Genomic DNA, 16,200 nt, shown 5'->3' on the forward strand with positions numbered 1-16,200 from the left:
AGTCCATTGGGTGGCCAGAGCAAAGCAGACTACCCATCGGGCGGCCAGGGCGAAGCAGACGACCCATCGGGCGGCCAGGGCGGAGACGACAGTCCATCGGGCGGCCAGGGCGGAGACATTCGCTTCCTGATTGGGTCTTCTGGATCATTGCGTCTGCTTCCCCTCCTTGATTCGTCAAGCCCTTATCATATGACCATTACACTACCAGAACATGACAATAAAAGACCAGGGGTTCTTTTCCCAAAAGCATCGTTAGCCAACTTTGGTCGCAAGTTCCGTCGTTATCAGCATAGTTCAACAACGGGTGTTTCCCGAAAACTTAGTTCTAACGAACATTCGCAAACAGCATCGCAAAATTGTGTGGTTTGAACTACAGCTCTTGACCTTTGGTTAGAAGCATAGTTTCTTGTTTGCTTGACATGTGGACTTAATAAATGCTTGTCTTGATTAAAATAAGAAAGCTGACATTCAGTGCAATCTGTATCTTTTATTTGGAATACATACAAATGTCATTTATTTCTTTTAGTTTGTTAAGAGATTTAAAGCACCGTTTTTTGAAGAGTGTGCATGTGCGAATGTGCTCTACCACGTAAGAACGAGCCTATGATTGAATCTGGAAATAGAATAAAATAACTGAGAAAAATTTGAAATAGTCCTCAGATGTCATATCCAAAATTTATAGCAAAATATCTATCTAGCATTAATTCGATCTCAACAGATTCATTAAAAGAAGTTATTACTCCACCACATGCGTGACATCATTAACCAACGTGGTTGAACGACCAATTTGCAACAATATGGTTTCGGGAAACAGTCGGGATTAGCTAGTTGATTACTTCAACGATGCAACGTACTATGGTAGTTAAGCATCGAGTTATGTCGTTGTACAGGAAGCACACCCCAGATCCGTCTCTCGTGAAAACAGTAACAATAACTGTGTTTGCTGTGGTGTGAAGCAGGGTGGGGACGAGAGCCCTGGAAGTGGAGCAATGCTGGTTGTGCAAATGTTAATGAGCGCAACTTGCGCCAGTGTCTCTCTTCTAGTTTCCTCATCCATCCATCCATTCATCCATTCATCCATCCATCCATCCCATAAACTGTCTCCATCTATACTTCCATCCATCCATCTGTCCGTATGTCCATCCATCCAGTTATCTCTGTCCATCTACACTTCCATCTGCTTGTTATGCCTGATGGAGAAATGGATATGGGAGACAGTGTGTGAGTGTCAGTTGCAGGGCTGCATTTCAGCACTGGCTCTCTATTGATCAAACAAACTCTCTGCTCTGAAGGTCCTTGACTGAACACATAGCATCTGGAAATGTTATTGCCTGCATAATTTTTCACCTTTCTCCCCTTTCCCTGGGCACTTTTTTTGTGCATTTCACATTTCAAACAGCAACATGAAACTGTGGATTAAGACTTTAGAGGCTGCATATGCACGCTAACTTCTAAATGCTATCTTTCTTTAAATTAGATAACTGTGGATTCTTCTGCACTTTATAGTTTATCTCCAAAAGCACCTTGTTATGAAAAAGCTGCTTTAAAGATGAGTGGATAATGGGCAGAACTTAGAAGAATGTTTGCGTGTGTCACTCTCGGGCTCTCTTTGACCTTTTCTGCGGTGTTGAGAAAAAGTGGAACTTTGGAAGACAGTTGCCCTTTTAAAGGTTCTCTGTTAAAATGACGTCTAGGCATATAAATGTACAGGATTGAAATTCAGGATGTAATGGCTGATATTATAGTCAGCACTATTACATATTTAATTTTACATTACTGTAAATCATTCTTCTTTGGAATATAAGGAGAAATTTGAATGTACAGGTCACATTTTCACATTTAGTGGCAGTGGATGGGTATTGTCTTAAAAATTTTTAAATATCATAAAAGTAGTTTTGAAGCCGTACAATAGGTTTTGGTGAGAGACATAAGAGATATAATTTAGAGACATTCCAAGTCCACATGGAATGAAAATTTATCCTATCTATTTCCTAAATGCAAAATGTCTCAATCTTCCTATGAAATGACTTCGCTTTGTCCAATCATTTAGTCTGCTTAAATTTGGGCCTTTTCTTATAATTGACTGCAACCTCACATTCAGATCTGCCTCCATTCAATCAACAACAAAAAAATGGATTTAGCATTTTTTTCTTTTTTTGTTGTTGCTTTTTTGGCCCTTGAAGGCCAATACCCATACCATTGAGTGGGAAATACCCATTTCCCATTGTGTGGGAAAGAGTGACTGGGACATTCCTCAAAATTTAGGCAGATGAAACATGTTTTCAACAGGTTAGGTGTCTCAGTGAGTAATGATGGTGAAGCCCAAGATGAGGCCGACATGAGGGACAGCAGCATAGAAAGGAAATGGTGACAGTTAGAGCACGACTCAGATAAAGCTGTTAGATAGCATCTGTGACCCATGATTGGGGTTCGATTCTGTGTCTTTATGGACAGCAGGCTTAGGAAAGTATGATTGGATGTGTTTGTCAATATCGGTTAGCGCAAGGCAGACAAAAGACAATCAATGCGTAACATATGCTAGCCGTTCTGGAGATAAGACGACTTAAAACCATTTGGCAGGAAGGGAAAACATCAATATCAGAATAAAAATTAGAAAATAAATTCTCAGTTGAAAAAATAAAACTAACCAATTTGTTTAAAGTTTGACAGCTAAAGGGATTCTGGAGGGAAAAAATTGGAAGTAGACCTACGAGTAAAAGGCTAATAAAACAATAATGAGCAAAAGGAAATGCAGAGTTAAAATGAGATGAGCCTGTTGCTGAAGATGGATACGTGAGGATTTAGCAGACGGTGAAATCGTTTTGAGATGACAGAGAGTGTCCTTGGTTCAGGGTCACAGCCAAAGGATGAACCAAGTGTCATGGACTGTTATTTAGCTCAAGGCCTTTTGACCACCCACATGCTGTTAGCACATGAGGAGACTCGGTTGGGAGGAAATCAATACACTCATGCCAATATGCTGTACAATGTCCTTTCTCTGACATTCTTCTTTAATAATCCATAAGAAGTACACTGCCATTATGTTGACCTGACCTTTTGGAATGGGAGGGGTATTGGAAGTCCTGAATGAACTGGATGCATTGCGATTACTTCAAATAAGCCTATTTCCCTACTTTAGCTGGCGCTTGTGACAGACACGTACATCCAAATTGGCTTATTGTACACTGCAGGGACAGTCATTGTGGAGCAACCTGAGGCTAAGTGTTATGCTCAATGGTGCACTGGCTCATGGATCACCTTGTGTGGGGTTTAGACTCTTTGCTTTCTAGCCAACTATAAACACTGTAGTGGGAAGTTCTCGGATCTGTATTTTGGTCAGAATATTTCTTATTATTATCAATGTTGAAAGAGTTTAGCTGCTCAATATGTTTGTGGAAACCATCCATGATACATTTTTTTCAGAATTCTTTGATGACTAAACTTAAAAAGAACAGCACTTACAGTAGTCAACATTTGAAGTGGATCAAAGAAGTGAATCAAAGTTGTCCTAAGAAAAGTACGGGTATTGTTCAAAATACATGTATAACTTTGATGAAAGGTTTTGATCCACTTCAAATGTTGACTACTTTATTTGAAATAGAAATCTTTTGTAACATTATAAATGTTTTACTGTAAATTTTGATTAAAAAAATGCTTCGTTGCTGAATAAAAGTAAAATATTAATTTCATACTTTTTTCGTAAAAAATCGTACTGACCCCAAACCTGTATATATACTTGGCTTCTCTATTGCCGCATTTTGAAACTTCAAATTTGAAAGTAACTTAAACCAGTGGAAACTACAAGCCAGCCAAAACTTTTATTGCTTGATTTCTTCTTTGAAAATATTTTTATTTCTAACCTTTTACTTAATGTTTTTGTTTCTTTGAATCTTTTTTACATGTGTATTATCTTTCAGACTTTGAACACAACTGCAGTGCAGGCGTTCTCTTCTGAAGAGCAGTCTTTTTGTGCATTTCTTAGTTAGTTAGTTTAATAACTAACTCTCCCTAATAGTTTGGCCTAGTCCTTAGTTTGAGGAGAGTGATATCAGTTTAGTTTAGTCACATCCTTGTTATGGGTTTCTTTTATCTCCCTGCATTTATCTGGGCTGTGTTTTCGCAAATGCATTATTAGCCTAAATAGATAGTAGGGACCATTGGTGGCAATGGTTCTACTATCAACTTAGTTCACGATTGTCATGGTAATGTTCTGTTTTGTTTAGTTCCTGTTGTGTCTGCATGAGCTCTAGTCAGTTCCTCTACACATTACTTATACTGTAATTTGGTTCAGCTGTTCCTGTTTAGTTCCCTCTGTTAACCATACTTCCTGTTTTGTTTGCTCATTGTTCCGTGCCGTCGATGTTTAATAGTAGGAATATCTGTTTCCCTCAGTTTCCCCTTGAATTAAAGTATATTTTTATTGTATTTTCCTGCGTCTTGTGACAACGGTTATTTTGAGAAATGCAGCCCTGGGGATGTCAGTGTTACTTAAAGGATAAATCCGGTATTTAGCACTTTGAGTCTGTTTCCTAGTTTGTTTTGAGTGAACTAGAGTGGTGGACACAGAAATTTTGACGATGGGTCCTGTCTCGACTTGTTGACTCTTTTAGAATCGACTTTGACCGCTTCAGAGTGGCTGTCTACTGGCATGCACAAACATGTCCTTAAAACAACCCTTAACGTTCGTTTTCAAAACCGTGCAACTGTGATTCTCCTCAAGTTGTCATGGATAAAAAGGACAAGCCGCCCCTTTCGCCTCAGACCTCCGATAAGCGCGTGCGACCATCGGACACCGCCCCCCTTACACTTTTATTTGAACACCTTATTTCCCCCTGTTTTGGACATTTTATGTTTATTTAATTTAAATTAATATATGCCTCTCCGAGGCCTTACACCACTCCCGCTGTGTCTGCCGTTTGCTCCTCCCGCCACAATATAAATCAATCATTTAGGTTTTATTTTTTTGTGGAGGCACTGCTTCAATTCTCTCCTGTGAAAAACACCCATGATGTGATAATCACAAATACTGGCTGCTCCAAAACAATTGCAGATACAGTGGATTTGATGATTAGACTTTTTCAGATGTTGGTCCTCTGCAATTAATTGTTCTGATTACTCAAGCAAAAACCACAGATCTGCGATTCTATGGAATTAGCAATAGAGCATTTAGATAGCTTAATGAAATAATTGAACAGACTTGTTAGCTCTTTTTAATTATGTGAAACAATTGTCTAAAGAATATTATCATCTTTTCTTGTAATTACAGATGACCAGATTGTGGTGACAAATTTATATTCAAGCCTGACTAAAAGACTGCTGTAATTGCATGTCAATTTCTGATTTTCTACTCCTAAATGTCAAAAAGTACATTGTCCTTTTCATTTATTATTTTATGTTTTAGTAAATTTAATTCCCCTAAGCTATTTTAGATATGACCTGGTTCTCAGCAAGAGGCTCCAGGTGTGTGTGTGTGTGTGTGTGTGTGATAAATGTTCCAGATGTTCTATTACATGTGTGCTGTATGGCAGACAAGGCAGTGGTTTTATGAATGTCACACTGAGTAGTTTACACGAATCCGTTTTCAACTAAAAATGGAATATTTTTTGTGTTTTGGCCATTCATTTACACGACAACGGCTTTTTGGTGGCTTGAAAACCTCTTATCTCCGCGTAAACTACAAAAATTGAATCTGTGAAAATGGTATCTAATACAAAAAAAATCAAACATTTTAGTTGATTAGCAATCTTAAATAAGAGGTGATCTCGCGCTGGGATGTGTTGTTTTTTGAAATTATGCTGAGTGCTCATTGCCGCTGTTATCAGTGGCACAACAGTGTTCTTTGAAACCGTTTTCAAAAGTTTGCGTTTTCAAGCACCCAAATAAAGCCGTTGTCGTGTAAATGAATGGCCAAACCGCATAAAAAGTTTTACGTCTTTAGTTGAAAACGGTCTCGTGTAAACAGCCCCTTAGCAGACTCTCTAACCATGATACCTGTTAGATGTTAATGTTATACCTTACAAGCATTTGCTCGCTCAAGTTGTCATCCAAAGTCCATTGTCTCTTAGTCTGATCCCTTGTGTGTGTATGCTCTGGAAATCTGTAAGACAAGCCCATTGTTACTATCAAGCCATACTGCAATTCATGTATCTCTCCATTGATCATATTACCAGTTGAAAGATAGCGTTTCCTGCTGATTAGCTTAACTAATACCTATACCTGTTTTATCTTATCTATCTCTCTGCCATCATTTTGTCTAAGCCTGTGCTGATGAAACCTGTGTATGCTTATAGATAATATTGTGGTGGCTGTCAAGCTTGCAAAAAATGGGATGTTGTCTAAGTGTTTGTCAGCCAAAAGACATACCATCTTGTCATGTCTGCTGAAGATGACTAATGTTATGAGCTTATTGTGATTATGAATGCAGCCGTAGCTTGATAATCTCATGGTGTTAAGAACATTTTCTTCCAAAGGAACTAGAAGCATAACCGGAATCATGAACCATTACAAAGTAGTCTACAGTAGATTCTGCATCGGTCTCAAAGTCTGCCTTTTACACATCTGGATGGATACACCCTCTTAAATGTGTCCAGATGCCTTTGTAGATTGCAGAGAGTGTGCTGATGGAACATGTCCGATGGCCATGGGTGTTATTCTTTGGAGTGCTGTTAAATTGGTTTGCACATGGCTGAATAGATGCAGGCTGATTACTGATCATGGCAGTAAATGCAAAGCCTGGCAAGACAGATCAATGTGCTTGATTCATTGAGCTGGCTCAGCAAAAATCAGCACTGGTGAGCAAAGGCTAGTGTGTAATGCAAAGACCTACAAGACTTTCTTTATCCACATACCAGCGCTGCTTTTAGAGTGTGAAACACTTTGTCCTCTAATTAATTTACCCCTCGTTTCTCAGACAAGGCTTAAAGGTATACAGTAGTTCACCCAAAAGTGAAAATTTGCCCATGATTTACTAATCCCTCAAGTCATCCTAGGTGTATGACATTCTTCTTTCAGACGAATACAGTTTGAGTTCTATTAAAAAATTTCCTGGCTCTTCCAAGCTTTATCCATCAAGTGATCCAATGATTCATCGAGTCCACCAAAGTGCATCCATCCATGATAAAAGTGATTATTATACATATAGTGTTGTGAAATTAATTGATGCATAATAATCGTGATAATCGTTAAATCGTGATTATTTCTCAGACAATAATCGTACTTACAAAATCTGTAATCGTTGCATCCCTACTTACGAGCCAGAAAGTTAACATATTTTTTTTTCATGTAAGTTAGGCTTGTCTAGCCATGGGCATTACACTTTCGTTTTTACCAATAATTAAAAACACACATGTAGGCATAGTTATTTTTTTTTTTTATTGTGTTGTTTCTCCGTTTTATTTAAAATTTTTCTTTCTTCAGCAGCATCCCAGTCATCAAAGTTGTCAAATTCTCCAAAAAGGTTAAAAGAAATAACGAAGTCGCTCATTGTTGTATTAGTAAAGCTATGTATAACGGCTAATTAGATGTTTGTTTTGATACAATAAATTGTAAACGGATACTTTGACTGCCTGTTGCTATGGTTACTCACAGCTGATGTAGCCAGTGCATTTATTTATTAATTTCGAACGGTGAACAGTCAGTTTCACCAGAACTCCTTTACTAGGTGTCCTCTATCACTTTTTAATGGACACCCTGCAGCCAATCAGAATCGAGTATTCACTCAGACCATGGTATAAAAGTATTTATTTCTTTAAAAAAAATCATAATGACCCCAAACTTTTGAATGGTTGTGTATGTTTAGCACGTTACCGAAGAAAGTCGAAAGCAGACGTCCTATCCGAACAAACCAGACAGTGACATTTCAGAGTTTTATCACCATCACAGAAGGCTGTTATACTTATTTAAAATCTCACACTTGCAGTGTAAACGTTATATAATGTCTGTCTGTCTTGTATAAATTGGATCATTATTTATGAAAGTTGTAAAATAAGATTAAAGCCTCTATGGTTTTATGGACATTAACACCATATTAAACAGCTGACACTCATATTTCCCCATTTGCTTCTACAATGAATTTCACTAGCTACTCATTCCAGATTAGACAGACAAGTGTGGTGCTGGGTGACTTTTCTGAGGACCTTCCGTTTAGATTGTGTGTGTGTGTGACTGCACCTGTATTAGTGGGTGGATCGGTGAGTATGTGTGTGAGGTGTGGAGGTGAATGCTCCATGAATAAAGGTAGGTAATTTAGTTGCCTGTAGCAGTTGTGTGCAGTCTGACCTTATCAGAGCAGCCTCTGTTTTTCTGCTAAACCTGGTGAGTCACCAGCCACACACACACACACACACACACACACACACACACACACACACACACACACACACACGCACACACTATCAGAAATTGAATGATATTGTCAGGGGAATGTGTCCTATGAGAGAAGTAGGCGAGATAGAGCAGTGGAAATGTTAATGCAGGTTTCACCTGCCCAAGCGGAGAGCTGCAGCCACTCACCAAGCATCCATCAGATGCTCTCAGAAGCAGTTTAGGAGCCCTGAGAGAGCCAGAGAGATGTGGCCTCAGCTTGGGCAGGTGATTGATCACCTTCGCGGAATTACACCTTCTCCAATGCGAAGTCAGCCCGAGGATTAATGAGCTGCTCTCTCTCCCTGAGGTAGAGCGGTTTTCAGTGATTGAAACACAGCTTTCATAGAAAGAGATGGCTGAGGACTCACAACTCATTTCCCAGATGAGTGTGTGTGTTCTCAGGTCAACGGCAGATAGAATGGACTGTGCTGTCATCATCATCTTCCTTTATTTACAGGAAGTGCTCACTTGACCCTTACTGTGTGGAGAACATTTACTTCCTGCCTGGTCATCACAGGCTGAATGCCGTCTAAATAAATTATTTTGTGTAGGCTACTAGTGAGTCTCATGTATTAGATTGAATCTTCTCACAGGCATTGGTGCAGCTATATATTAAATTTTCTGATTTTTTTTCTCTGATGAAATAGTTTGCCCATTAATGAATATTCTGTTATTATTCAGTCTTCTGAAAATTTGTTGCAAATATTGACATCTGTCCTAATTGTTTTTGGAGGGTTCATTAAAGTTCCTGCATGGTAGGGAAATGAAAAAAGAGACATGTTTCTTTAGAATATCATGTGTGAGATGCTGCAAAAGAAGCGAGACATGGGACACAAGAGCAATGGTCAAACATATTCATATTTACTGGTGATCACTGAATTTTCACAGCTGAAATCCAGTCATTTCAAAAGAAATCGATGCAATCTCAAAGCGTTCACGAAAGTTCCTGAGAGAAGTACAGTAAATTAATTGTTATCTGATCTCTTCAATGAATCACTTGATCCGATTTGATCAATCACAAATTCAGGATAGTAGGTCCAACTCCTATTCATGAGTTTCAGTCACGTGACTTTGTTGTGGCTGCCATCTTTAGGATGAAACTTTGCGTTAAATTGCGTAACTTCTCTTTGGTGATCGGAAAGATGTCGTACAGTAAAATAGCACATCTCACTACAGACGAAAAGCAACGGTATTTAAATAAAATAGATACTTTAGGCATAGATCCGTATTTACTGTTAAACTAACTGCTGACTCCATTAAAGTCTAGTAAACACTTGCCAAGTTTTACATTTGCTGACATTTACATCTACCTCGTCCACAATCCCTCTCCATACACCGGCGAAGCTCTCAAGGCAGGGGCGTAATTTACGGCTGGGACGTCAAATATCAAGCAGGGACACATTTGTGTCCATTTTATTTTGTGATTTCACCGGTACTAATAGAGAGTCTCCGATTAAAGCGTGCGTCCGTGTGAAGACTGTGCGGTGTGCGCGAGTCACAAGAGAACACTGTATCTGCACCACTGAGTCAACGAGCACTTTGATCACTAGATTTCAGAATGCTCTGCAAGTTACCTGAAGATCTTTTATTTATTTGTATTGGGAGATCCGTACCGTGATATGTTTAAAAAGTGGTGGGGACATTATCAACCCTAGCAAAAAGTGATGGGGACATGTCCCACCCGTAAATTACGCCCCTGCCTTGGGAGCTTCAGCGGTGTATTAACTTATTCGTATTCCAATTGTAAACTAGGCCTACATGTTTTAATTTAGCTAGCTAACCTGTAATTTGCTAATTTTTCTTTTATTTAAATTTCCAGGTCAGCGTTAATTTCTCAACATTTCTTTGAAATTTGCTGTTATCACAGTTTACAGCACAGCAGATAGACGGCATGTTGCAATTCGGTCCTACAAATGGCGGCCGCATAACTGTGTGACGTCACATGAAATCAAAAAATATTTCATTCAGACCACTCGATTCCCTTCTGCAAAAGTTTGTTTGTGGCCACAGATGCATGAATGTGCCAAGAGCATGATTCTCATATAAACACATGAGCATATTTGCATTGTTAACTATTAGCTTAATGCATTAATTTAAATTTGAACATCCATTGCAATTAAGCAAAAACGCACCAATGTGTGACTTGCTACATGATTTTATTCACATGAAGTCAGAGTTTAATGCCAAGGCCTGGAGCAAAGCCCCGGGCTGCCACATTCTCACTGCAGGGGCCTTCATGAGTTCAACTGTTCCTGAATAAACATCTCTTATTTCATTTTCTTTAGCTTGTCACGTACTCAGTATCCTGTATGTTGTGGCGAATACATCAGTTTATTTATGCTGCTAATACATACTTTGTGTGATTGGTAGATTGTATTTTATGAGGCAGGCATCGTGAATAATTTATGGTTTGTTGTTTGTCGCTATAAAACAGATAAATGATTCCTCCGACATCAGAAAGAAAGCAGATTTACATTGGGATGAAAGAGGATCAAACACATTTCATTTTCTGTGATGGTTTTAGGACTGCCATTCCTTCTGATGACACAGTATCTGACAGGATTTCTCTCTGTGTGTGTTCTATAGGTGGTGGGCCCTCCGGCTGCAGGGGCTTTCAGAGAGAGGCCAGCTAAACCCACGGCCTTCCGTAAGTTCTACGAGCGTGGAGACTTTCCCATCGCCCTGGAACATGATTCTAAAGGCAACCGCATTGCATGGAAGGTAGATAAAACATGACTTGTGCTTCTTTTATCTTTCTAGTATGATATGTATCTCTATTGAAATATTCAGACACACCTTCTAAAATTCACACATTAAACAACATGTAGCTGATTTCTTCTTTTAGATGCCACTTTCTTGAATGATTCAATTACATTTGACTTGAATATCACTTTTCTCAATACATATTGTACTAAAGCAACAAACTGTCAAATATGACTAGTGCTCTTTTTACTACATGGACTGAACTTGCCTTGACTCATTTACCTTGAGCCACAGTCATGAGAGGATCCTCTCTATGAGAACATTTCCTTTTTTGTTTCTGCTTTTTTGTTGGACCACATGCCCTTGATTTTGTAGAAGTAAAATATGAATAAGCAGTTTTGTGAAAATATTTTTTTAGCAAATGACAATGAAAAATTCATTTCTTTTCACTAATTCAATTAGTAATTCACAATTTGATCACAGAAAAGGTGCTTTCAAGTCACTTTATGAATTGCATTTTAAAGGTGCAATAGGTGATTCTCTAAAGATTTTTTTTTGTTATACTGGTTGAAAGTCGAAGTTGAACAGCAGGAATGGCAGGCAAACAACCTAACTTTCCTTCTGAAATGACAAGTGGCAAGTATCTACATCTCAGGTTTGACAGTACAGTTTTATGCACTGCTGACTATGCCCTATGCAGATAATTCAGTGAGATTCGACTGTGTTGCCGCTCTGCCCTGAAATCACATATGACTGAAGCTGAAATACAGTGCATTCTTTCCTCTGTCAACTTCTGAACTGGAGTCATTTCCTAATCACATACTTATGTATGCAAGCAAGCGCTTCTGTTTTTTCCTCTCACTGTAAAGTTTTCTCAACGGTGAATGACATATGATATAGTCCGATAACGTTGTCTCTGGTCATCTTTCTTCTGGTCTGTGCGGGTTCATGTGTTTTGGAGGAGGTGTGGCTTTGGACAGCATTTGCAGGTAGGGTGGGATCATATGTTTACAATGCTAGCAGGCTAAAGTTTGCATTTCCCAGATCACCTATCACACCTTTTATATAAACTAAGGTCTAGGGTCAGTACGATTTAAAAAAAATCTTTCATTCAGTAAGGATGTATTAAATTGACCAAAAGTGATAAATGCACTGTAATTTTGCAAAAGATCGCTGTTTCAAATAAATGCTGTACTTTTGAACTTTCTATTATTCAAAGAATCCTGTTTTTTTTTTAATCATGGTTTCCACAAAAATGGTAAGCAGCACAACTGTTTATGATAACATTTATAATTATAAAAAATGTTATTTGAGCACAAATCAGCGTAATTAGAATGATTTCTGAAGGATCATGTGTCACTGAAGACTGGATTAATGATGCTGGAATTACAGCTTTGTCATCACAGGAATAAATTACATTTTAAAATGTGCACAAATAGAAAATTTTGAATTGTAATAATAAGTGCTGTCAAATCGATTAATCACTATTAATCACATCTAACATAAATGTATTTGTTTACATAATATATGTTTGTGTATATATTATTATATTTATATGTATATTACATGTCTGTCTGTGTGTGTGTGTGTGTGTGTGTGTGTGTGTGTGTGTGTGTGTGTGTGAGTGTGTGTATGTGTGTGTGTGTGTGTGTGTGTGTGTGTGTGTGTGTGTGTGTGTGTGTGTGTGTGTGTGTGTGTGTGTGTGTGTGTGTGTGTGTGTGTGTGTGTGTGTGTGTGTGCATGGCTGTCATATATAGACATACACATACCCACACAAAACAAAAACTTTTATGTTAGATGTCATTAATCGCGATTAAACTATTGTACAGCACTAGTAATAATATTTCACAGTTTTATTTTTTACTTTTTTTCATCCATTAAATGCATGGCAAGCATTAGAGAGTTTTTCAAAAGCATAAAAAAATCGAACTGACCCCAAACTTTTAAACGATCCCCATCTTGATAGGAAAAAAAATGTGAAAGAGCTCTGATCAATCAGAGGGATATTCATTGTCCCCACTGTATATGCAGTTTTACAGCTTGTGGCTGGTTGACCTAATAGTGGACTGTTACTAGTCGGTGTGTGCCTGCAGGCTAGACATTGTGTTTATTTCATGAAGGTCTGCAGTAGTGTTATCAGTGTTAACCTGCTGTGTTCGCTGTAATTCAGAGGGATCAGAACAGCCCCTGACAAGCAAAACTTACAAAAAACAGACTTTCCCTTTCAAGGGAACTTCGAGCTGCGTCAAACGCTGCGGGAACGCCCCTGCGTTGTGCGTCATGAAGCACGTATGGAATCAGCCCAATGGAGAGATGAAACGTCATAGGCGGGTGACGTCATCGACCAGGAAACTATAAAGCACCCCAAAAACACAAGCGCATTAGCTTCTGTGCTTTCAGTCGCGCTACATGTGAATCTGTCCCTGTGTGATATTGTCTGTCTTACATACCCTGCACCACACAAACAATTTATCCCTATATATATATATATTGAGAGATTATGGCGGACGAACAGCAGTTTAGAAAGTGTGTTCCTCCCTGCTCGCGTTATTTAACGAGCGGGGATACACATGATCTTTGTGTTGTTTGTTTGGGAGTTCAGCATGCCCAGTTTGCTCTCGAGGGAGCAGACTGTGAGCATTGCGAGCGTTTGCCGTTAAGGACGCTCCGCTCCCGCCGGTCGCTCTTTGAGGAGAGCGGTTCGGTGCGCGCTCCCCGCGGTTCGGGTCCCGCTTCTGCCGAGGCAGAGCGGCGGCGCTTATCGTGGGGATCGCAGATGGATCTCACAGCGGGGTTTGAGACGGGCTCTGCCTTATCTCTCCCTTCACCTGTGAGATCCAGTGCCTCAGTCCCGGGTTCGGAAGCACGCGCTGCGGTTTCTTCCGCTCGGGCTGAGGCACCAATGCTATCCAGTTCTGAGGAACTTGATGTTGTTAGTGTTGAGGGAGATGTGGAGGATTCGCCACCCCACACTCCTGAGAGTGATGAGCTTTTGGAGGTGTTAACAAGAGCTGTTGAAAAACTTAATATTGAATGGCCAGTGACTAGACAGGAGTCTGTTTCTAAATCAAAGTTGGATGAGAGATTTTTGCCGTCACGTGTGCAGCCTCCACGCCGGTGCCTGCCGTTTTTCCATGATCTCCACACCGAGGTGTCGAGATCATGGAGAAAACCGGTGTCATATAGAGTGTTTAGTCCCCAGACTTCAACATACGCTAATATTATGGGAGCCAAGGCTCATGGTTATGGTGCGTTGCCTCGTGTGGAAGAGACGCTTGCGAGCCATCTCTCCCCCGAAGCAGCATCATCTTTTAAGGCACCGGCATTACCCACCAAGCCTTTAAGAAACACTTCGGCTTTGGTGGGTAAAGCATATTCGGCAGCAGGTCAGGCTGCGTCATGTCTGCATACTATGTCAATCTTGCAGGCATACCAGGCTGATCTGCTAAGGGACATGAGTGAGAGTGAGGAGGTCAGTACTGACGTAGTTCGCGAACTGCGTCAGGCTGCTGATTTATCCCTGCGTGCCACCAGAGAATCGGCCAAATTAATGGGTCGTTCTATGGCAGCTCTGGTGGCCGCAGAAAGACATTTGTGGTTAAATCAGACTAATATTAAAGAGAGAGAAAAAGCTTTTCTTTTAGATGCTCCTCTTTCTCCCATGGGGTTGTTTGGTGATGCTGTGAATTCAGTTATCGATAAATTCCAAGAAGAAAAGAAACAAACTGCAGCTTTTAAAAAGTTTCTTCCCCTTAAAGTTCATGTCCCTGGGGCTGCTGGGCGGGAGCAGCCCCGGCCGTCTTCGAGCTCATCACATAGAGCGCAGCAGAGGCAGAGTGTCGCGTCTCGTGCTCCCCCTGCTGGACAGTGGGCTCAGCCGCGACACTCTCAGCCGAAGCCTTCTCCCAGTAGAACTGATCTGAGGACAGTTATATTGGCTAAGAAGGCTTCGGCTAAGAAGAAGTCCTGACGCCAAGCCGTTCAGGATGCTGAGGGTGGTCCCCACCGAGGCGGAAAGGTGTTCACCTCTTTTTACGGTGCCCATTCCTCCTCGGTGCCCTCAGGGGCTCGTTCTGCCAACCCCGCCTTTATGCCGGGGCACAGACGATCCCAGCGAGCGCTTTCCCGAGGGACGCTCGCTCCCTCTGAGGAGGGTCTCAGAGCGGTCAGACCAGTTGTTCCCTGCCGGTGCGCCGTTACAGGGCGCTGCGTCTGCTGCTCAAGTTACACCAGAGGCCAGTCTCGAGAGGCTGGTACCCTTAGTAGAATTTCTGGCAGAGTGGAAAAGCCTTCCAAAAATATCTCATTGGGTCCTGCAGACAGTAGAAAAGGGTTATGCTATCCAGTTCAGGTGTCGTCCACCAAAATTCAGAGGGGTTCTGCACACAGTGGTGGGCCCCGAGCAGGCTCTGGTATTGGAACAAGAGGTGAAAACGCTCCTTCAAAAAGAGGCTATAGAACGGGTTCCTCCTCCCAGTTTGGAGTCAGGTTATTACAGCCGATATTTCATCGTTCCAAAGAAGGATGGGGGGTTGCGTCCAATTTTAGACCTGCGCATATTGAATCGCTCGGTAGGGAAGCTAAAATTCAAGATGCTCACTATCAAGCAGATCGTGTCTCAAATCAGGTCCGAGGACTGGTTTGTCACGATAGATCTGAAGGACGCATACTTCCATGTGTCCATCCTTCCACAACACAGGAAGTTCCTGAGGTTCGCCTTCGGGGGCGAGGCGTACCAGTACAGGGTTCTTCCGTTTGGCCTAGCTTTATCTCCCCGCACTTTCACGAAATGCATGGATGCAGCACTAGTGCCTCTGAGGCTTCAGGGCATTCGTATTCTCAATTACATCGACGATTGGTTGATTTTAGCTCAGACCGAGCAGATGGCGGTTCGGCATCGAGATGTCGTCCTCGCTCATATCAGAAAGTTGGGGTTGAGGCTGAACGCAAAGAAAAGTGTATTATCTCCTTCCCAGAAGACCACTTTTCTGGGTGTCGTTTGGGATTCGGTATCGATGCGGGCGCGACTCTCTCCGACCCGCATCGCTTCGATTCTCTCAGCTGTGAAACAAGTGAAGCTAGGCCAGCTACTCACTGTCAAGCAGTTTCAGAGACTGTTGGGTCTGATGGCAG

The 16,200-nt window shown here is 40.8% G+C and overlaps 1 protein-coding gene across 1 annotated transcript in view; it reads left to right on the plus strand.

Annotated features, from left to right (window-relative positions):
• pacrg (PARK2 co-regulated) overlaps nucleotides 1-16,200 on the plus strand; it is a 143,391-nt gene that overhangs the window by 21,067 nt on the left and 106,124 nt on the right. Inside the window, exon 2 of the mRNA XM_077239784.1 lies at nucleotides 10,951-11,085. Within this exon, the coding sequence (XP_077095899.1) occupies nucleotides 10,951-11,085 (135 nt within the window). The remainder of the gene's footprint in view (nucleotides 1-10,950; nucleotides 11,086-16,200) is intronic.

The sequence above is a fragment of the Siphateles boraxobius genome, unplaced genomic scaffold, assembly GCF_051911475.1.
Source record: "Siphateles boraxobius isolate OS27281-9 unplaced genomic scaffold, OSU_SipBor_1 22, whole genome shotgun sequence".
Taxonomy (NCBI): Eukaryota; Metazoa; Chordata; class Actinopteri; order Cypriniformes; family Leuciscidae; genus Siphateles; species Siphateles boraxobius.